Here is a 16680-nt window from a genome sequence, read left to right as displayed (position 1 = left end):
TGGGAATACAGGCACCCGCCAAAATGCCTAGCTATTTTTTGGTTGCAGCCATCATTGTTGTTTGGCAGGCCGGGGCCGGATTCGAACCTGCCAGCTCAGGTGTATGTTGTCTGGCGCCTTAGCCACTTGAGCCATTGGCGCTGAGCCTCATATCAATATTCTTACAGGTCCTCCAAACTTCTTGGTTCAGCAGGCCAGGTTTCCTTCCCATTCCCCTGGAAAGCCATTTCTTAGTGTCCCTTCTCAGTAAGGCTCCCAAAACTCTGTAAAGGAACAGGTTTAGCCATAAATAATGATCAGCCACTGTTTACTGTTTGCTTGATAAGAGTCACTGTTCCCTTGTTTGCTTCTCTATACTTGCTACTCCGGAGTTGCATAGCCGATGGTCAAAAAGATTCTTAACTTTCTCCACATAGCTGGTGGTTGTAAAGGTCCTTAACTTTCTCCAGAGATAATGTCACCTTTTCTGAAACCTAAAAGTAGTTTCTAAGATATCTCTCAGGCTTCACATTCAGGTGGTTTGGCTGACTCCCCAACTAAGAAACTGACTCAACTGGAATTAGGACTCCAGGAATTGAAGCATCATAAGAAGGCGATTCCACCCCCCTATAATGTTGCCCTAATCTAGCCAATTAGCAAACCTAATTGCTTAATCCTTTGCCCACCAAACTTATGTTTAAAAACCCTGTCTCCCAAATTCTCAGGGATATGCAGAATGAATTTTCTATGCTATAAACCTTGCTGTCTCTGGACATTGGCTTCCTTTTGATCAGAGGGCAATGAACCTGGTTGGGCAGCAACCTTAAATTATATCCAGATTTTGTTCTCTTCCCCCACTCTCTACTGCTACCCACCTGGTCTGATGCCTTCCTGCATCTCATCAAAGTAGCTCTAGTCATTCTTTTGAAATGTAAATTAGATTCCATTACTCTTCTCAAAATGACTCCACATTTTACTTAAGAGTGAATAAGTGGCTGAGGCTCAAGTGGCTAAGGTGCCAGCCACATACACCTGAGTTGGCTGGTTCGAATCCAGCCTTGCCCGCCAACAACAATGATGGCTGCAACCCCAAAATAGCCGGGCGTTGTGGCGGGCGCCTGTAGTCCCAGCTACTCAGGAGACTGAGGCAAGAGAATCGCCTAAGCCCAAGAGCTGGAGGTTGCTGTGAGCTGTGACATCATAGTACTCTACCAAGGGTGATAAAGTAAGACTCCGTCTCTACAAAAAAAAAAAAAAAAAGTGACAATAGCCTTAAGGCCTTACATAAGCCAAACCCCCTCATTTCATTCCTTAATACTTACTCCTTTGCTTGCCTGGCTCCTGCTACCTTAGTCTCCTGGCTGTTCCCCAACAGGCAAGTTCCTGCCTTAGGACCTTCCTAGTGGTTACTTCCTCTGTACGGAATGCTTACCTCTTCCTTGGTGTCTATATTTGTTACAAATCTTTACTCAATGAAGCCTACCCTACCACCCTATTTAAAATGACAACAAATCTCCCCTATACTTTCATCTTCTATTTCCTCATTTTGTTTTCCCCATAGTATTCACACATTTGTTTATTATAGTTGCCTTCTAGACTGTCCCCTATTGTATGGGGTGACGAGTCAGATGTCAGCCCCCTATTTTGAAATGGCTCAGTCAGAACAACAACAACAAAAAACCAGGTTGGCGGGCGGCACCTGTGGCTCAGTGAGTAGGGCGCCAGCCCCCTATGCCAAGGGTGGCGGGTTCAAACCCAGCCCCGGCCAAACAGCAACAAGAAAATAGCCGGGCGTTGTGGCGGGCGCCTGTAGTCCCAGCTGCTCGGGAGGCTGAGGCAAGAGAATCACGTAAGCCCAGGAGCTGGAGGTTGCTGTGAGCTGTGTGATGCCACGGCACTCTACTGAGGGCAGTAAGTGAGACTCTGTCTCTACAAAAAAAAAACAAACAAAAACCAGGTTGGGGGCGGCGCCTGTGGCTCAAGGGAGTAGGGCACCGGCCCCATATGCCAGAGGTGGCGGGTTCAAACCCAGCCCTGGCCAAAAACTACAAGACAAACAAACAAACAAACAAAACAGGTTGGGATCCATTGAGTTACATAATTATTTCAGTGGGTCTGAAACAACCTATTGAGAGAGGATGCCTGAGAAGAGTGAGGTCTAAGAGAAAGGTCGTCTCAAGGAGACCATAAGGATACATCTGTGGGATCCTCTCCATGGTGACTCAGCTCTTGGGAATTTGTAAACTTAACTTCCTGGAACTTGGAAATTTCCAAGTTCTGTGAAGTCCTGTAGTTCTGTAGGGGCTGAAATAGCAGCTCCCGCTTGATTCAAACTGGCCAATGAGAAGGGTACCTATAGGTTGGAACTTTTTGACTGTGGATAAAAAGGGAAAGACCAAGCCAGTCGGGGAGCATGGCCATTTGGAATTCTTCTATGCAGTAAGATTCTGGCTGGTAAATAAAGTCCTTCCTCTTATAAACATGGTGTTTGGGTGCTCTTTCTCTCCGTTGGGCCTTGTCTTCCTGCAACAATATGAGTACACTATATTAAAAAGAAAACTTCAAAATTGTTAACATGATTAATTTTGTTATATGTATTTCACTATCATTTCAAAAAAAGAAAAATCTAAAAGCTGATATAGAATAACAAATATCTGAAGACATTTTTGTGTATTCATATGTACTTGGTTCCAAAGTACAATATATTTCTTATTATCAGTCCCTGCCAAAAATATTAGAAAAAAAATTACTGTAGGGAGAGCTGCCTTGGCACCTATCTGTAGTAGAGGTAGGTTTACCCGCTATGGCTTCCTGCTATATCCATGGTGATGATGGTGGGGCATTGGTTGAAAATCACCCCTGGCTTTGGCTGTAGCCGGGAGTGAGATGCGGCATCCAGAGCCAGCTGGGGCCTTAGCTCACGTCCCACTGCCTCGCGTGCGTGGGGAGAGCCAGGCCCAGACAGGTGATTAAAAAAAAAGGGGCGGCGCCTGTGGCTCAGTCGGTAGGGCACCGGCCCCATATACCGAGGGTAGCGGGTTCAAACCCGCCCTGGCCAAACTGCAATCAAAAAATAGCCGGGCGTTGTGGCGGCGCCTGTAGTCCCAGCTACTCAGGAGGCTGAGGCAAGAGAATCGCTTAAGCCCAGGAGTTGGAGGTTGCTGTGAGCTGTGTGAGGCCACGGCACTCTACCGAGGGCCATAAAGTGAGACTCTGTCTCTACAAAAAAAAAAAAAAAAAAAGAAAAAAATTACTGTAGGGAACATTCTGTACACACACATCAGTTGAAATGCACAAAATATAATAGTTCACAGTAAGAGTAAAAGCTGGAAACGATCCAAACGCCGAGAGGTAGTAGAATGGACACATAAATGCAGTATATTAAACAATGGCATACCATACAACAGTAAAGAATTACAGCCACCAGAGTCTCACTTTACTGCCCTCGGTAGAGTGCCGTGGCATCACACAGCTCACAGCAACTTCCAGCTCTTGGGCTTATGCGATTCTCTTGCCTCAGCCTCCCAAGTAGCTGGGACTACAGGCGCCCGCCACAACGCCTGGCTGTTTTTTTGTTGCAGTTTGGCCGGGGCTGGGTTTGAACCCACCACCCTCGGTATATGGGGCCAGCGCCCTACTCACTGAGCCACAGGCGCCACCCTACAGCCACCTTTTATGTGAGTTAATCCAAAGCAATGCTGAAATAAGCAAATTAGTTGAGAATGCATATACAGTTCCAGAAATAAAGTTTGAAAAAAAAAGTTTTTTTTTTGGAGACAGTCTTACTATGTAGCCCTTGGTAGAGTGCCGTGGAGTCACACACAGCTCACAGCCACTTCAAACTCTTGGGCTTAAGTGATTCTCTTGCCTCAGCCTTCCAAGTAGCTGGGAGTATAGCTGCCCACCACGATGCCCAGCTATTTTGTTGTTGTTGTCATTGTTGTTTAGTAGGTCCTGGCCAGATTTGAACCCACCAGCCCCAGTGCACATGGCTGGCGCCCTAACCACTCAGCTATGGGCACGGAGCCTAAAGTTTGAAATTGAACAAAACAAGATATTGCTTAGTGAATATACATAAGTGGAAAAACTATAAACAAGGCAAGGTGATATAAAATTCAGAGAAATATTGATTAAAAATGTAGACATCAGTAATCTGAGCAAAGGTTTAGAGAACTTAAAGGGGGTGGCACCTGTGGCTCAAGGAATAGGGCACCGGTCCCATATGCCGGAGGTGGCGGGTTCAAACCCAGCCCCGGCAAAAAAAAAAAAAAAAAAAAAAAATAGAGAACTTAAAGGTTCTCAGTATTTCTCAAAAAAAAAAAAAATGTTTTTTGAGACAGAGTATTACCTTGTTATTCAGGCTAGAGTGCCATGGCATCAGCCTAGCTGACAGCAACCTTAAATTCTTGGGCTCAAGCGATCCCTATGTTTTAACCTCCTGAGTAGCTGGGACTACAGGTGCCTACCACAACCCTCTGCTAAGTATTTCCCAAATTAATGCTCCTCAAGACAGCATCATGTCTATTTTCAGATCTTACCCCCTATTCCAGCTCCTAGTGTAGTTTCTGACACCCAGTTATTTTATTTCTAAGGGCTGAATGAGCTGGGCACGTTGACTTGTGCTTACAATCCCAGATACCCAGAGGCTGAGAAGGAAATGTCAACCCAAATAAATTATTAAGGCAAAAATCTCAATCAATGGAGGTTTATTAGGCCAGGATTTTGAGGACATGCTTGGGAAAAACCAGAACCTCAGACAAAATGTGGCTGTTTTTCCAAAGGGAAGGTTGAAACCTTCAGCATTTTAAAGGCATACAGAGAGAAGGATAAAGGTAGTGGGTAAGGAGGTTTGTAGTGCGGATATTCTTTTGAAGCCCAACAAATCTACATTTTACATAAAATTAGAGAGTGAAGGAAGGACCAATTATGCAGATGTCCCAGGGTTGATGGAAGAATGTCTGATTCTGTCTTGTCTCCAGTTCTGTTACTTCTAAGACAAACATGTAATTCATTATTAGTGTGGAAACAAATAGGCTTTAGTTTTAGCTAGACATAGGTACAATTTGCAAGTTCTTGCTTATACGAGGTTAGTAAAAAATTTCCTTCAGGGGGCGGCGCCTGTGGCTCAGTGAGTAGGGCGCCGGCCCCATATGCCGAGGGTGGCGGGTTCAAACCCAGCCCCGGCCAAACTGCAACAAAAAAATAGCCGGACGTTGTGGCGGGCGCCTGTAGTCCCAGCTGCTCGGGAGGCTGAGGCAAGAGAATCGCGTAAGCCCAAGAGTTAGAGGTTGCTGTGAGCCGTGTGACGCCACGGCACTCTACCCGAGGGCGGTACAGTGAGACTCTGTCTCTACAAAAAAAAAAAAAAATTTCCTTCATGAATGATTTGAGGTACCAGTTCTTCACAGGTGCCTAAGATTTCTTTTTTACAGGAGGATCCCTTGAACCCAGGAGTTCAAGGCAAGCCTGGGCACATTAGCAAGACCCGTCTCTAGAAAAAAGCCTCACCAGATTGTTTATTAATTTCTTTTTTTCTTTTTTGTAGAGACAGAGTTTCACTTTATTGCCCTCGGTAGAATGCCGTGGCCTCACACAGCTCACAGCAACCTCCAACTCCTGGGCTTAGGCGATTCTCCTGCCTCAGCCTCCCGAGCAGCTGGGACTACAGGCGCCCACCACAACGCCCGGCTATTTTTTTGTTGAAGTTTGGCCGGGGCTGGGTTTGAACCCGCCACTCTCGGTATATGGGGCCGGCGCTCTGCTGCTCACTGAGCCACAGTTGCTGCCTGTTTATTAATTTCTATGAGCTGTGTAAAATATATATCCTAAATCAGGGGTAATTTTCCAGGGTAGCGCCTGGCAACGCTCCAACAATAGAGCTCACGACCTATTTGTTGAGGTCGTGCCAAAATTTTCATTTAAGAACTTCTCATTTTAGTCCAAATTCTTATCGTGGCTTCGGTTCAGTCCTCACCCCACACCCTTCCCATCTCGCAGGCTCTAAAGTCGCTAGGCTTCTCCTTCCTGTGTCTCGGAGGTAGTTTTCTCCCTGTGTCTGAGCAGGGTAAACTGGGTGGAAGGTGTGGATCGGGACAAAGTCGCTTCCCAGGGACCCAGGAGTGCCAAAATAAGAGGCACTGGCTGGCTAAGTTAGGCACAGCACTGACCGGAGTTAGCCAAATCCGCGGACTGCCGCCCATCGGGTGACGTCATCGCCCCGTCGAACTCCCGATTGGAGGGGCTGCATTCGGTCAATTCCCGCGATGACTTCGCCTCCTATTCTCCGCCTCCCTCGCTGTGCCCTGACCCGGTAGTCTTCTACCGACCGCGTTGCGAGCCATCGAGACTCAGTAGGGCCGCACCAGCTTCCGGCGCTCTTCCAGACGGCTGCGACCCTTCTCAGACGCCCACGGGCACGAGGTTTGGCTCCCAGGCGTTCTGCTTGCCAGACCCGGGGTAGCGCGTGATTCTCCACCGCTCGGTTCGGCCAGTTTGCTTTGGCCTCCTGGGGAGTCACCCCCATTCCCATCTTAGCATCGTCAGAGTTTGGCGGCTGTGGAGCTGATTTCCGGTCTCTGCGTCTCTATGGAGACAGCGCTTTAACCCCTTTTCATCCTGTCATTCCTCGGACTCCATGTGGCTCAGAAATCTCCCGGAGAATATTTAGGGAGTCAGCCAGAGAGGTGTAGGTGGTAGTGAAGCAGCGTTCAAAAGGGAAGCAGTAAGCAGGACCTAAGAAGAGAGTAATTTACCGGGCCCCTTCTAGCCCTGAACCAGCACCTTGCGGTGGACACGGGATTTTCCTTGTCATCAGGGAAAAGTCAGCCCGGTTCATCAGGATACACGTTTAGACATCCATTGCACCTAAGGCATAATCACGGAGTTCATTTTCGTGTAGTTTTGAGGGTTCCAGGATTAATCCTGCAAACTGGCTCCCCATTTGCCAGAGAATAGTCCTCGGCAGTTACCTTTCCTCAGTCCCTTCTATCTTTGTGTGATGGTGTGCTGGAATGAGTAGAAACAGAAGTATTGGAAGGTATAAGTCCTTTATGTGTGAGTAAGCATCAGGAAGTGCAAAGCCTCTGAGATGGTGAAGAGGAAATTGATTTGAGAAGACCAGCAGAGAAGGGCAGGGTCAGATTATTTAGGACCTTGAAGGTTGAAGTCTCAAATTTGAATTTTATTGTAAGTGTAACTGGAAGCCCATGGAAAGTTTTAAGCCAGAGAGTACTTAGATTTGATAATAGACTCTTTGGAGGCAAGAGTAGAAGTGAGATCAGGTAGGAAGTTATTTCAGGAGTCTAAAAGAAAAGTGTTCAATCAGCTTCTGTTTGGATAGTCCTAATGGGCCTGGCACCTGTAGCTTAAGCGGCTAAGGCGCCAGCCACATACACCTGAGCTGGTGGGTTTAAATCCACCCTGGGCTGCCAAACAACAATGATGACTTCAACCAAAACAATAGCCAGGTGTCTGTGATCCCAGTTACTTGGGAGGCGGAGGCAAGAGAATCGCTTGAGCCCAGGAGTTGGAAGTTGCTGTGAGCTGTGATGCTACGGCCCTCTACCCAGGGTGACAGCTTGAGGCTCTGTTTAAAAAAAAAAAAAAAAAAAGGATAGTCCCAATGTGGGAAATTCTCTGTTTAAAAGGTAGCCCACTCCGTAGTGGGACCATAGAGTTCTTCTTTTGTATTGAAAGGAATCTGCCTTCCTGAAGCTGGCACTGATTTTTACAAATCCTATATCAAGACAAAAGGAATTCACTCCCATTTTCTCCAAAAATTCCAGCAGCTGTTTTAAGGAACTTCTGTCCTCTTTTCTCCAGGCCAAATTCCTTTGGTTAACTGAGCTGTTTTCTGAAGGAGGTGCTCTCCAGGACCTTCAGAAATGTAGTTTATTCTTTGGAAATGCTATTGTTTGTTGTGGCTCCATAAAGTATGGCTACCAGCATTGCACCTAATGCTCTATATGTCACTTGGAATCATGTACTCCCTTGATCTGGCTGACTTCTTTTTTTTTTTAAAGAGATGGAGTTTCACTTTATCGCCCTCGGTAGAGTGCTGTGGCATCACAGCTCACAGCAAGCTCTAACTCTTGAGCTTAGGTGATTCTCTTGCCTTAGCCTCCCGAGTAGCTGAGACTACAGGTGCCCGCTGCAATGCCCAGCTTTGTTGCAGCTTGTCTGGGGCTGGGTTTGAACCCTGCCACCCTTGGTATATGGGGCCGGTGTCTTACCCACTGAGCCATAGGCCCGGCCTGCCCTTTTGGCTGACTTCTAATGTGTTTTTTAGGAGTCATGTTGTGCTGTTGGCTCACATATTGAGCTGTTTCAAACCATGTTTCGCCTCCCTCTCCCTCCCCACCCTGTATTTCTGTGGGGTTTTCCCCCCTAATCTAAAAGCAGCCTTTTACATTTCTGTTTCATCTTGATAAATTTCATATTACTCATTATTCCAGTTTAATGAACTGTTTTAATACTGATTCCATCATCCAAGATGTTCTACTTTTGTGTCTTTTATAAATGAAGTATTATGTCCTTTAACGTTTGCATCATAAACACTGATGAGAATGTTAAGTGTATCAAAAAAGCTGTATGCCATTTCCCTAATGACTTCTTTTTTTTTGCAGTTTTTGGCTAGGGCTGGGTTTGAACCCACCACCTCCGGCATATAGGGCCTGCACCCTACTCCTTTGAGCCACAGGTGCCATCCCCCTAGTGACTTCTAATCAAATGTCTTGGGACTGTTAACTGTGTAGTAGCATGTAGTCTTCAGTAAGAATGTTTAGCCCATTATGATCCTGTTGGTTTGTTAAAGCAAACTCACAAAGATTGTATGCAAAAATTTCCCTTTTAGCATTATTGCAGAAATTAAGATACAGTGGCACCTCCTGATATGTCAGTCTGAGTTTAGTTGGGTGCAGTTTATTTTTGGAAAAATCTATGCTCATTTCTTTTGTTTTTACCAAAAGGAAGATTTGCTGTATTTTTTAAAATGCAAAGACTAAGTCAATAGGTAAAAGTAACTTTAAATAGTAAACTCTTCTTGAGCTTAAAAATAAAAGTTTTTCTTTTTTTGCAGTTTTGGCTGGCGCCGGGCTTGAACCCACCATCCCCTGTATTTGGGGCTAGCGCCCTACTCCTTGAGCCACAGGTGCCACCCCAAAAGGTTTTTGTTTTTCGAAGTAGAAATCCTTAAATAGTGATTCTCAACCTTGGGCAGTTTTGCTCCCCAGGGGACATTTGGCAGTATTTGGATATATTTTTGATTAAAACTTGTGAGAGGGTGTTGCTAGCATCTATTGGGTGATGTGTTAAACATCCTACAGTTCACTTACCAACACTCCTTAACAAATAATTACCTGGCTCAAAATGTTAGTAGTGCCAAGGTTGAGAACCCTGCCTTAGCAATGCCTCGAAATCTTCTTTCTTGCAGTGACCACTATTCATTCTGTTTAAAATGGGTGTAAAGAAGAAGAAAGAAATGCAAGTGGCTGTGTTGACCATTTGTCATGAGGACATTGAAACTTTGAGATGTATGTGATTTCTGATTTCACTTATTTATGATATTTCTTTTTTAGTTTGTAAGCAGAGTATTTTAATCTCTGGGACCCCATAACACATAATGTTCAAATTGTTTCTATTGAAATTTTCCATGTTTCTTATATTCAGTTTTGGATGTGAGATGGTTTTCTTAAAATTCTATTTTCAGACTACCTGTCTTTTTATTTTGGTTTATGAATTTAAAAATTTTATAGAATGCATAATAAATGCAAATTCCTCTCCATATACTGTTAAATCATTGAAGAATTTGTGTGTGTGTGTGTGTTATGTATAGCACTTGCGGACGTGGAAGGGAAAAATCTAGCTTCTTTGCTGTTACATTGTGTACATCTCACAGATGGAGTATCACAAATCCAGTATGTTAAACAGGTAAGCCTAGATTGATATTCATGGATGCACCTAGATCTTGCTATTAGGGACTTTAAAAAATAACTGACAGTTTGGATCTCAATTGTTTAATACCAATTTAACATTAAAGAAAAGGTGTTTTTACTTTTTCTTTTTTAGAGACAGAGTCTTATTTTGTTGCTTTCGGTAGAGTGCTGTGCTGTCACAGCTCACAGCAACCTCTAGCTCTTGAGCTTAGGCGATTCTCTTGCCTCAGCCTCCTGAGTAGCTGGGAGTACAGTTGTCTGCTACAATGCCCGGCTATTTTTTTTTTGTTGTTGTTGTTGTTGTTGCAGTTTGGCTGGGGCTGCGTTTGAACCTGCCACCCTTGGTATATAGGGCCAGCACCCTACTCACTGAGCCACAGGCGCCTCTTGCTTTTACTTTTTTTTCATTGCATAATATAATTTTATTCAAAGCAGTAGTAGAAGCCATATTCAGGCTTCTACCATAATTGCAGCTGTAAATAGATAAGGTAGGAGATAATTGTCTATACCTTTTTTGTGATGCTACATTTTATTTTATTTATTTTTTTGTTTGTTTGCATTTTTTTGGCTGGGGCTGGGTTTGAACCCACCACCTCCAGCATATGGGGCCAGCGCTCTACCCCTTTGAGCCACAGGTTCCGCCCTATTTTATTTATTTTTTGAGACAGAGTCTCACTCAGTCACCCTGGGTAGAGTGCTGTAGTGTCATAGCTCACAGCAACCTCAAACTCTTGGCTCAAGCAGTCCTCTTGCCTCAGCCTCCCACGTAGCTGGGACTACTGGTGCCCACCACAGCTTCTGGCTATTTTTAGAGATGGGGTCTCACTCTTGCTCAGGTTGGTCTCAAACTCCGAAGCTCAAACAATTTACCTACCCACGTTGGTCTCCCAGAGTGCTAGGATTATAGGTATGAGCCACCATGCACTGGCCTTGTGGAGATAGATTTTAAAGATGGTTTCAGTTAATCTGAATTTTTTAGCAGGTACATTTGAAAGTTAATTTAAAGATTATCCTTTAATCTTTATAATTCTAATTATAAAGATTATCCTTATTAGTATTTTAATATTTGTATTTACTACTTAAGTGTGCGTGGTACTTTTTTGGAAAATAATTAAATGTATTACAGGTTTTTAAAAACTGCTACAGATGTTTTGTCTGTAAACTGCTTATAGGTCTGTGATTCTTTATGGAATAAAGGATCTTTCTAGGGTAAAGAGGGAGTGGGGGACATGTGTTAAAAAAGTTAATAGTGGGGCAGCGCCTGTGGCTCAGTGAGTAGGGCGCCGGCCCCATGTGCCGAGGGTGGTGGGTTCAAACCCAGCCCCGGCCAAACTGCAACAACAACAAAAAAAAATAGCCGGGCTTTGTGGTGGGCACCTGTAGTCCCAGCTGCTCGGGAGGCTGAGGCAAGAGAATCACGTAAGCCCAAGAGTTGGGGGTTGCTGTGAGCCGTGTGATGCCACGGCACTCTACCTGAGGGCGGTACAGTGAGACTCTGTCTCTATAAAAAAAAAAAAAATGTTAATAGTGAACTAGGTGTTTAAATTAGTATCCCTAGCAGTGCAGTATGGATACGTTTCATATTATAATTGTAACAGTATTTGTAACCATGTTACTTTGGTAGACTTGATATTAGAAAAATTTACTTGGAATTTTTTTGATTATAGATTGTGCCTTTACTGAAGAAAGTAAATAAAAATGGCCTGTGCGATCCTGCTATTCAAAGTTGTTTGGATATTATAGCAGGGATTTATCTTTCTTTGGGTCTAAAAAATCCCTTGAAGAAAGTATTGGCAAGGTAAGGAAAAAAGGAAGGAGAGTTCCGTGTTATAAATGTTGAATTTGACCAAAAGTAACCTAAGTTCTTTCCCTGGTTTGATAAAGCTGAACTGAAATTCCTCACTAAAAATTTCATTCTTATGGTTTCTTATTTATTTTGTTTGATTGACTGATAGATTTATTTCAGCTATTAAGTCACAGGACTTAAAAAACAGGCTGGGGAGATATATATATGGCGGTCACTTCAGACTTCAGATAGCTTTGCTTAAATGTGGGATTGACCTGAAAGAGACAAGGCAATGATTGTTGGATATATTTCAGGGAAGAGTAGTCTGGATGGAGGAAATAGTTCTGGCTGCTCTGCTGAGAATAGTTTGGGGGAGAGGAAAGTAATATGGAAGCAGGGAGACCAGATGAGAGATGATAGAACAGGGAATTCTAGTGATGGTAGCTTGAAGTTGTAGTTTTCTGGCTATATTTTGAAAGTTTAGTTCAGTATTTACATTTTGTCTGATTCTCTTCCTTCACCAGACATCCTGATGCTACTACTTTCTCAGATTTTTAAAATTTGGTTCTTTTTATAGCTCACTGAATGGCCTACCTGAAGTTTTTCTAACTGAGGCTGTACATGGTTTTACTTTTCGTCTTCAGAAAGAATTGAATACTACTGACATATATTCTTATAGGAAGGCAATTGACAATATATCTTCCTGTATGGACAACTTTAACTTGGGTAAGCTGGTACTTTTCTAGTAATTTTTCTGGCTGACACTTGCATTGTTTTTAAGTGATATTAATTTTGATCCTGAAATTCCTTACTGGTGTTCATTTTTTTTCCCTGTAGGTACAGCATGTATTAATAATCTGCTTAAAAATGGTAAGTTCTATTATTTTGTTCTATGAGGTGTCTGCTTGTGTAAGTCTTTTTGGAACTGGCTCTTTATAAGATTTTTGGTATAACTAAGGTACATTGGGCTCCTTCCTTTTAAATTTCTATTTCTATGTTATGATGTCATTTTAGGTAGCAATAATTTAAAGTATTTTCTTGCACTGAGTTTAAAATTCACAGTTTGAAATTCTAGTTTGTCATTATATTCTTTTTGTTTCAGTACTTCATTTTCTGCAGAAGAGCTTAATTGAAATCCTGGAGGAAAATAGGCAAGTGCTGTATGTTTGTATCCTTGTGCATGTGTGTGCACACTTGTGTGTTGTCTTTGTACTAAGAAAATTTTTAAAAGGGTCTCAATGTACTCTTTTCTTAAGCCTGGGCTTAAGCCATTTTCTTGTGTCAGCCTCTTTGTGTAGCTGGGAGTACAGGTGCTCGCCACAACGCCCGGCTATTTTTAGAGACGAGGTCTCCCTCTGACTCAGGATGGTCTCTAAACTGTGAGCTCAGGCAATCCATCCTGCCAGAGTGCTAGGATTACAGGCGTGAGCCACTGTGCCAGGCCGCCTTTCTGTTAATAATAAACATTGTTATTTAAATTTAGTTTTTAGAGGTTTGATATTTATTTATTTATTTTTTTTTTTTGTAGTGACAGAGTCTTACTTTATCGCCCTTGGTAGAGTGCCGTGGCGTCACACAGCTCACAGCAATTTCCAACTCCTGGTGATTCTCTTGCCTCAGCCTCCCGAGTAGCTGGGCCTACAGGTGTCCACCACAACGCCCAGCTATTTTTTTGTTGCAGTTTGGCTAGGGTTGGGGCAGTTTGGCCCTCAGTATTTGGGGCTGGTGCCCTACCCACTGAGCCACAGGCGCTGCCTTGGTATTTTATTTTAATAAATATAAAAATGTTTTAATATTTCAAATTTATTTAAATATTTAAGTATATTAAAAATTAATATTGGACTATAAGAACTATTTTTCCCATCTCTACATGTTCCTTTTTCATAGTATCCTGTTTTTATTTCATGGGAGAAGTATCCTCTGTTATCTGAGGATACTTTATCTGAACATCCTCTGTTGAGGATGTTAATTCTTCCTTATCCGAGGATACTCTTTTTTTTTTTTTTTTGCAGTTTTTGGCCAGCGCTGGGTTTGAACCTGCCACCTTTAGCATATTAGGCCGGTGCCCTACCCCTTTGAGCCACAGGCGCTGCCCTTATCTGAGGATACTCTTATCTGAACATCCTCTGTTGAGGATATTAATTCTTCATAGTCTCTATTTCTTCTAAGTTGCTTTTTAGTTTGCTGGTTTTCAGGAATATGGTGATCTTGGGCCAGGTTTCTTGGCCACACCTGTAATCCTAGCACTTTGGGAGGCTGAAGTGGGAGGATTGCTTGAGGCCAGGAGTTCAGCTTCAGCTTGGATGACATGAGATTTCATCTCTATAAAAATAAAAATTAAAAATGATCCTTGCTTGGTGGCACATGGTTGTAGTCCTAGCTTTTGGAAGGCTGAGGAAGGAGGATTGCTTGAGGCCAAGTGCTTGAAGCTGTAGTGAGCTATGATCATTCCACTGCCCTGCAGCCTGGGCAACAGAGTGAGACCCTGTCTCTAAAAAATAAAAAGAGGCCAGGCATGGTGGCTCATGCCTATAATCCTAGCACTCTGGGAGGCTGAGGTGGGTGGATTACATTAACTCAGGATTTTGAGATGAGCTTGAGCAAGAGTGAGACCCAATCTCTAAAAATAGCCGGGTGCTGTGGCGGGTGCCTGTTGTCCCAGCTGCTTAGGAGGCTGATTTAAAAGAATTGCTTGAACCAAAGAGTTCGAGGTTGCTGTAAGCTATGACACCACGGCACTTTACCAAGGGTAACCAAGTGAGACACTGTCTCAAAAAAAAAAAAAAGAAAAGAAAGAAAGAATCTTGTGATTTTGTGATTCTTGGGCACTCATATTTAAGAATGGGACACAGGTGATGTGAATCTCTGCATATAGGTGAGGTTGACTGCAGCTTTTATTGTAGGCTAGTCTAGTTGGATTTTTTCTTTGGGGGAACCCCTGATGTCACTATCTGTAGGTCTTTTTACTTGGGTAGTGGATTTGCCACGAAAAAGAGTCCTCCAAACCATCATCTTAACATTCTGGTTGCTGGCATTTGGCATTCATTATGCACATTTTTACCTAATTCTCTTGTTTGCAATATGATATTGCTGCATTATCTGTGTGTGTCTTCCTGTGCAGTTGCCTTCTGTTGTAGCTTCTTTTTTTTTTTTTTTTTTTGTAGAGACAGAGTCTCACTTTATGGCCCTCGGTAGAGTGCTGTGGCCTCACACAGCTCACAGCAACCTCCAACTCCTGGGCTTAAGCGATTCTCTTGCCTCAGCCTCCCGAGTAGCTGGGACTACAGGCGCCCGCCACAACGCCCGGCTATTTTTATTTTTTGTTGCAGTTTGGCCGGGGCTGGGTTTGAACCCGCCACCCTCGGCATATGGGGCCGGCGCCTTACCGACTGAGCCACAGGCGCCGCCCCTGTTGTAGCTTCTTTAAAGGTAGACCAGTTGTCTGCTGGCATGGACATGTGATCCAGAGTTCTTATTCTTTTAGGCAGGCTTGTAGTTAGTCTTCCTGTTTTAAGGCCTACATTTATAGTGACAGAAGTTTCAGAGTCCTTTGGAGCTACAAACCAGGTTATTTGGGGGCTTGTTCTCTGACTTTAGTATTTGCCTTTCTTGATCCTGTTATATGAGTTATCACTCATCCATCTGCGTTACAGCTTCTAAAATCTTATTATTGTCTTGTTGCTTATTTGTTGCCCCTAAGTATTTATCTTTGTATGTTTTAAATCCCATGGCTTTGGTTTAGGGAGGTTTTGGGAGAGAGAAGTAATATTGTGCCATTTCTCACTCAAGTGGCCCTTTTGCCTCACCAGGAGCTCTTCCTCTGTCTTTTTTCAGGCTCTTTCCCTGCTTGTTTCATAAATATGTGTTTTGTCCTTTTTGTGCTACTTGATCTGACTGCTTTTTATCATCCACTGCTAAGGTGTTAGCCACCCATACATTGAGGATTTCTAAATTTATCACTCCAAGTTAGATCCCTTTCCTGAGTGGTAGACTCATGTAGTCAGTTTCTTCCTACGCATTTCATCTTGGGTGTTTTGCAGGTGCCTCATGCAGCGAATCCAAAAGAAAATTCATTGTTTTTTTACTCCTTCTCCGTATCCCCTGGTAACTTCTATCTTTCTTTCTAAGTGTAAAATAAAGTTTATTGAGGAATAGAAAAATAGATTTACAGAGCAAGAGCAAGATTTAGATTTACAGAGCAAGATGTTTGTTGGCCATAGAACAGGCCTCCATTGTTGCAACAAGGAAAAGACCTTCTATGTGACTTTCTGTCTTAGAATTTTCCATTTCTGTGTACTTCATATGAATGGAATCGTGTAACATTTACCCTTTTTTTTTTTTTTTAATATTTGTCCTCTGTGTTGGGTTTGTTTCACTTATGTTTTCAAGGTTCATCCATGTACCAGAATTTCATTTTTTGTATGGCAAATGACATTCCGTTGTATGTATATACCACATTTTGTTTATCCATTTATTTCTTTTTTTTTTTTTTTTTGTAGAGACAGAGTCTCACTGTACTGCCCTTGGGTAGAGTGCCATGGCGTCACACGGCTCACAGCAACCTCTAACTCTTGGGCTTACGCGATTCTCTTGCCTCAGCCTCCCGAGCAGCTGGGACTACAGGCGCCCGCCACAACGCCCAGCTATTTTTTTGTTGCAGTTTGGCCGGGGCTGGGTTTGAACCCACCACCCTCGGCATGTGGGGCCGGCGCCCTACTCACTGAGCCACAGGTGCCGCCCTATCCATTTATTTCTTGATGGACATTTGGACTGTTTCCACCTTTTGGCTGTTGTGAATAATGCTGCTGTAAATGTTGATGTACTGTATGTGTTTGAGTCCCTACTTTGAGTTGTCTTGGTAGTACACCCTGGGAGTGGAATTGCTGGATCATTTGGTAATTCTATGCTTAATTTTTTGAGGAACTGCCAACCTGTTTTTCCTGACTTATGTCTTTGTGTTTTTTGTTGTTTTTTTTTTTTTGA

General features: G+C 43.3%; 1 protein-coding gene and 1 non-coding gene across 4 annotated transcripts in view; both read left to right on the top strand.

Annotated features, from left to right (window-relative positions):
- Positions 1–2820: 2820 nt before the first annotated feature.
- Positions 2821–2946, top strand: LOC128585304 (small nucleolar RNA ACA64). The gene has a single exon (XR_008380017.1). It is a non-coding gene; the product is annotated as a small nucleolar RNA ACA64 (small nucleolar RNA).
- A 3207-nt stretch (positions 2947–6153) lies between these two features.
- THADA (THADA armadillo repeat containing) overlaps positions 6154–16680 on the top strand; it is a 372355-nt gene continuing 361828 nt past the window's right edge. For all 3 annotated transcript variants that reach the window (XM_053589884.1, XM_053589885.1, XM_053589883.1), the window contains exons 1-7: positions 6154–6399; positions 9410–9509; positions 9812–9906; positions 11579–11709; positions 12275–12423; positions 12535–12567; positions 12800–12848. In XM_053589884.1, the coding sequence (XP_053445859.1) occupies positions 9434–9509; positions 9812–9906; positions 11579–11709; positions 12275–12423; positions 12535–12567; positions 12800–12848 (533 nt within the window). In that variant the 5' untranslated portion in view covers positions 6154–6399; positions 9410–9433. The remainder of the gene's footprint in view (positions 6400–9409; positions 9510–9811; positions 9907–11578; positions 11710–12274; positions 12424–12534; positions 12568–12799; positions 12849–16680) is intronic.

Source organism: Nycticebus coucang, chromosome 4 (assembly GCF_027406575.1).
Source record: "Nycticebus coucang isolate mNycCou1 chromosome 4, mNycCou1.pri, whole genome shotgun sequence".
Lineage (NCBI taxonomy): Eukaryota > Metazoa > Chordata > Mammalia > Primates > Lorisidae > Nycticebus > Nycticebus coucang.
The sequence above is the reverse complement of the archived record's forward strand: the minus strand, read 5'-3'. Positions and strand labels throughout refer to the sequence as shown.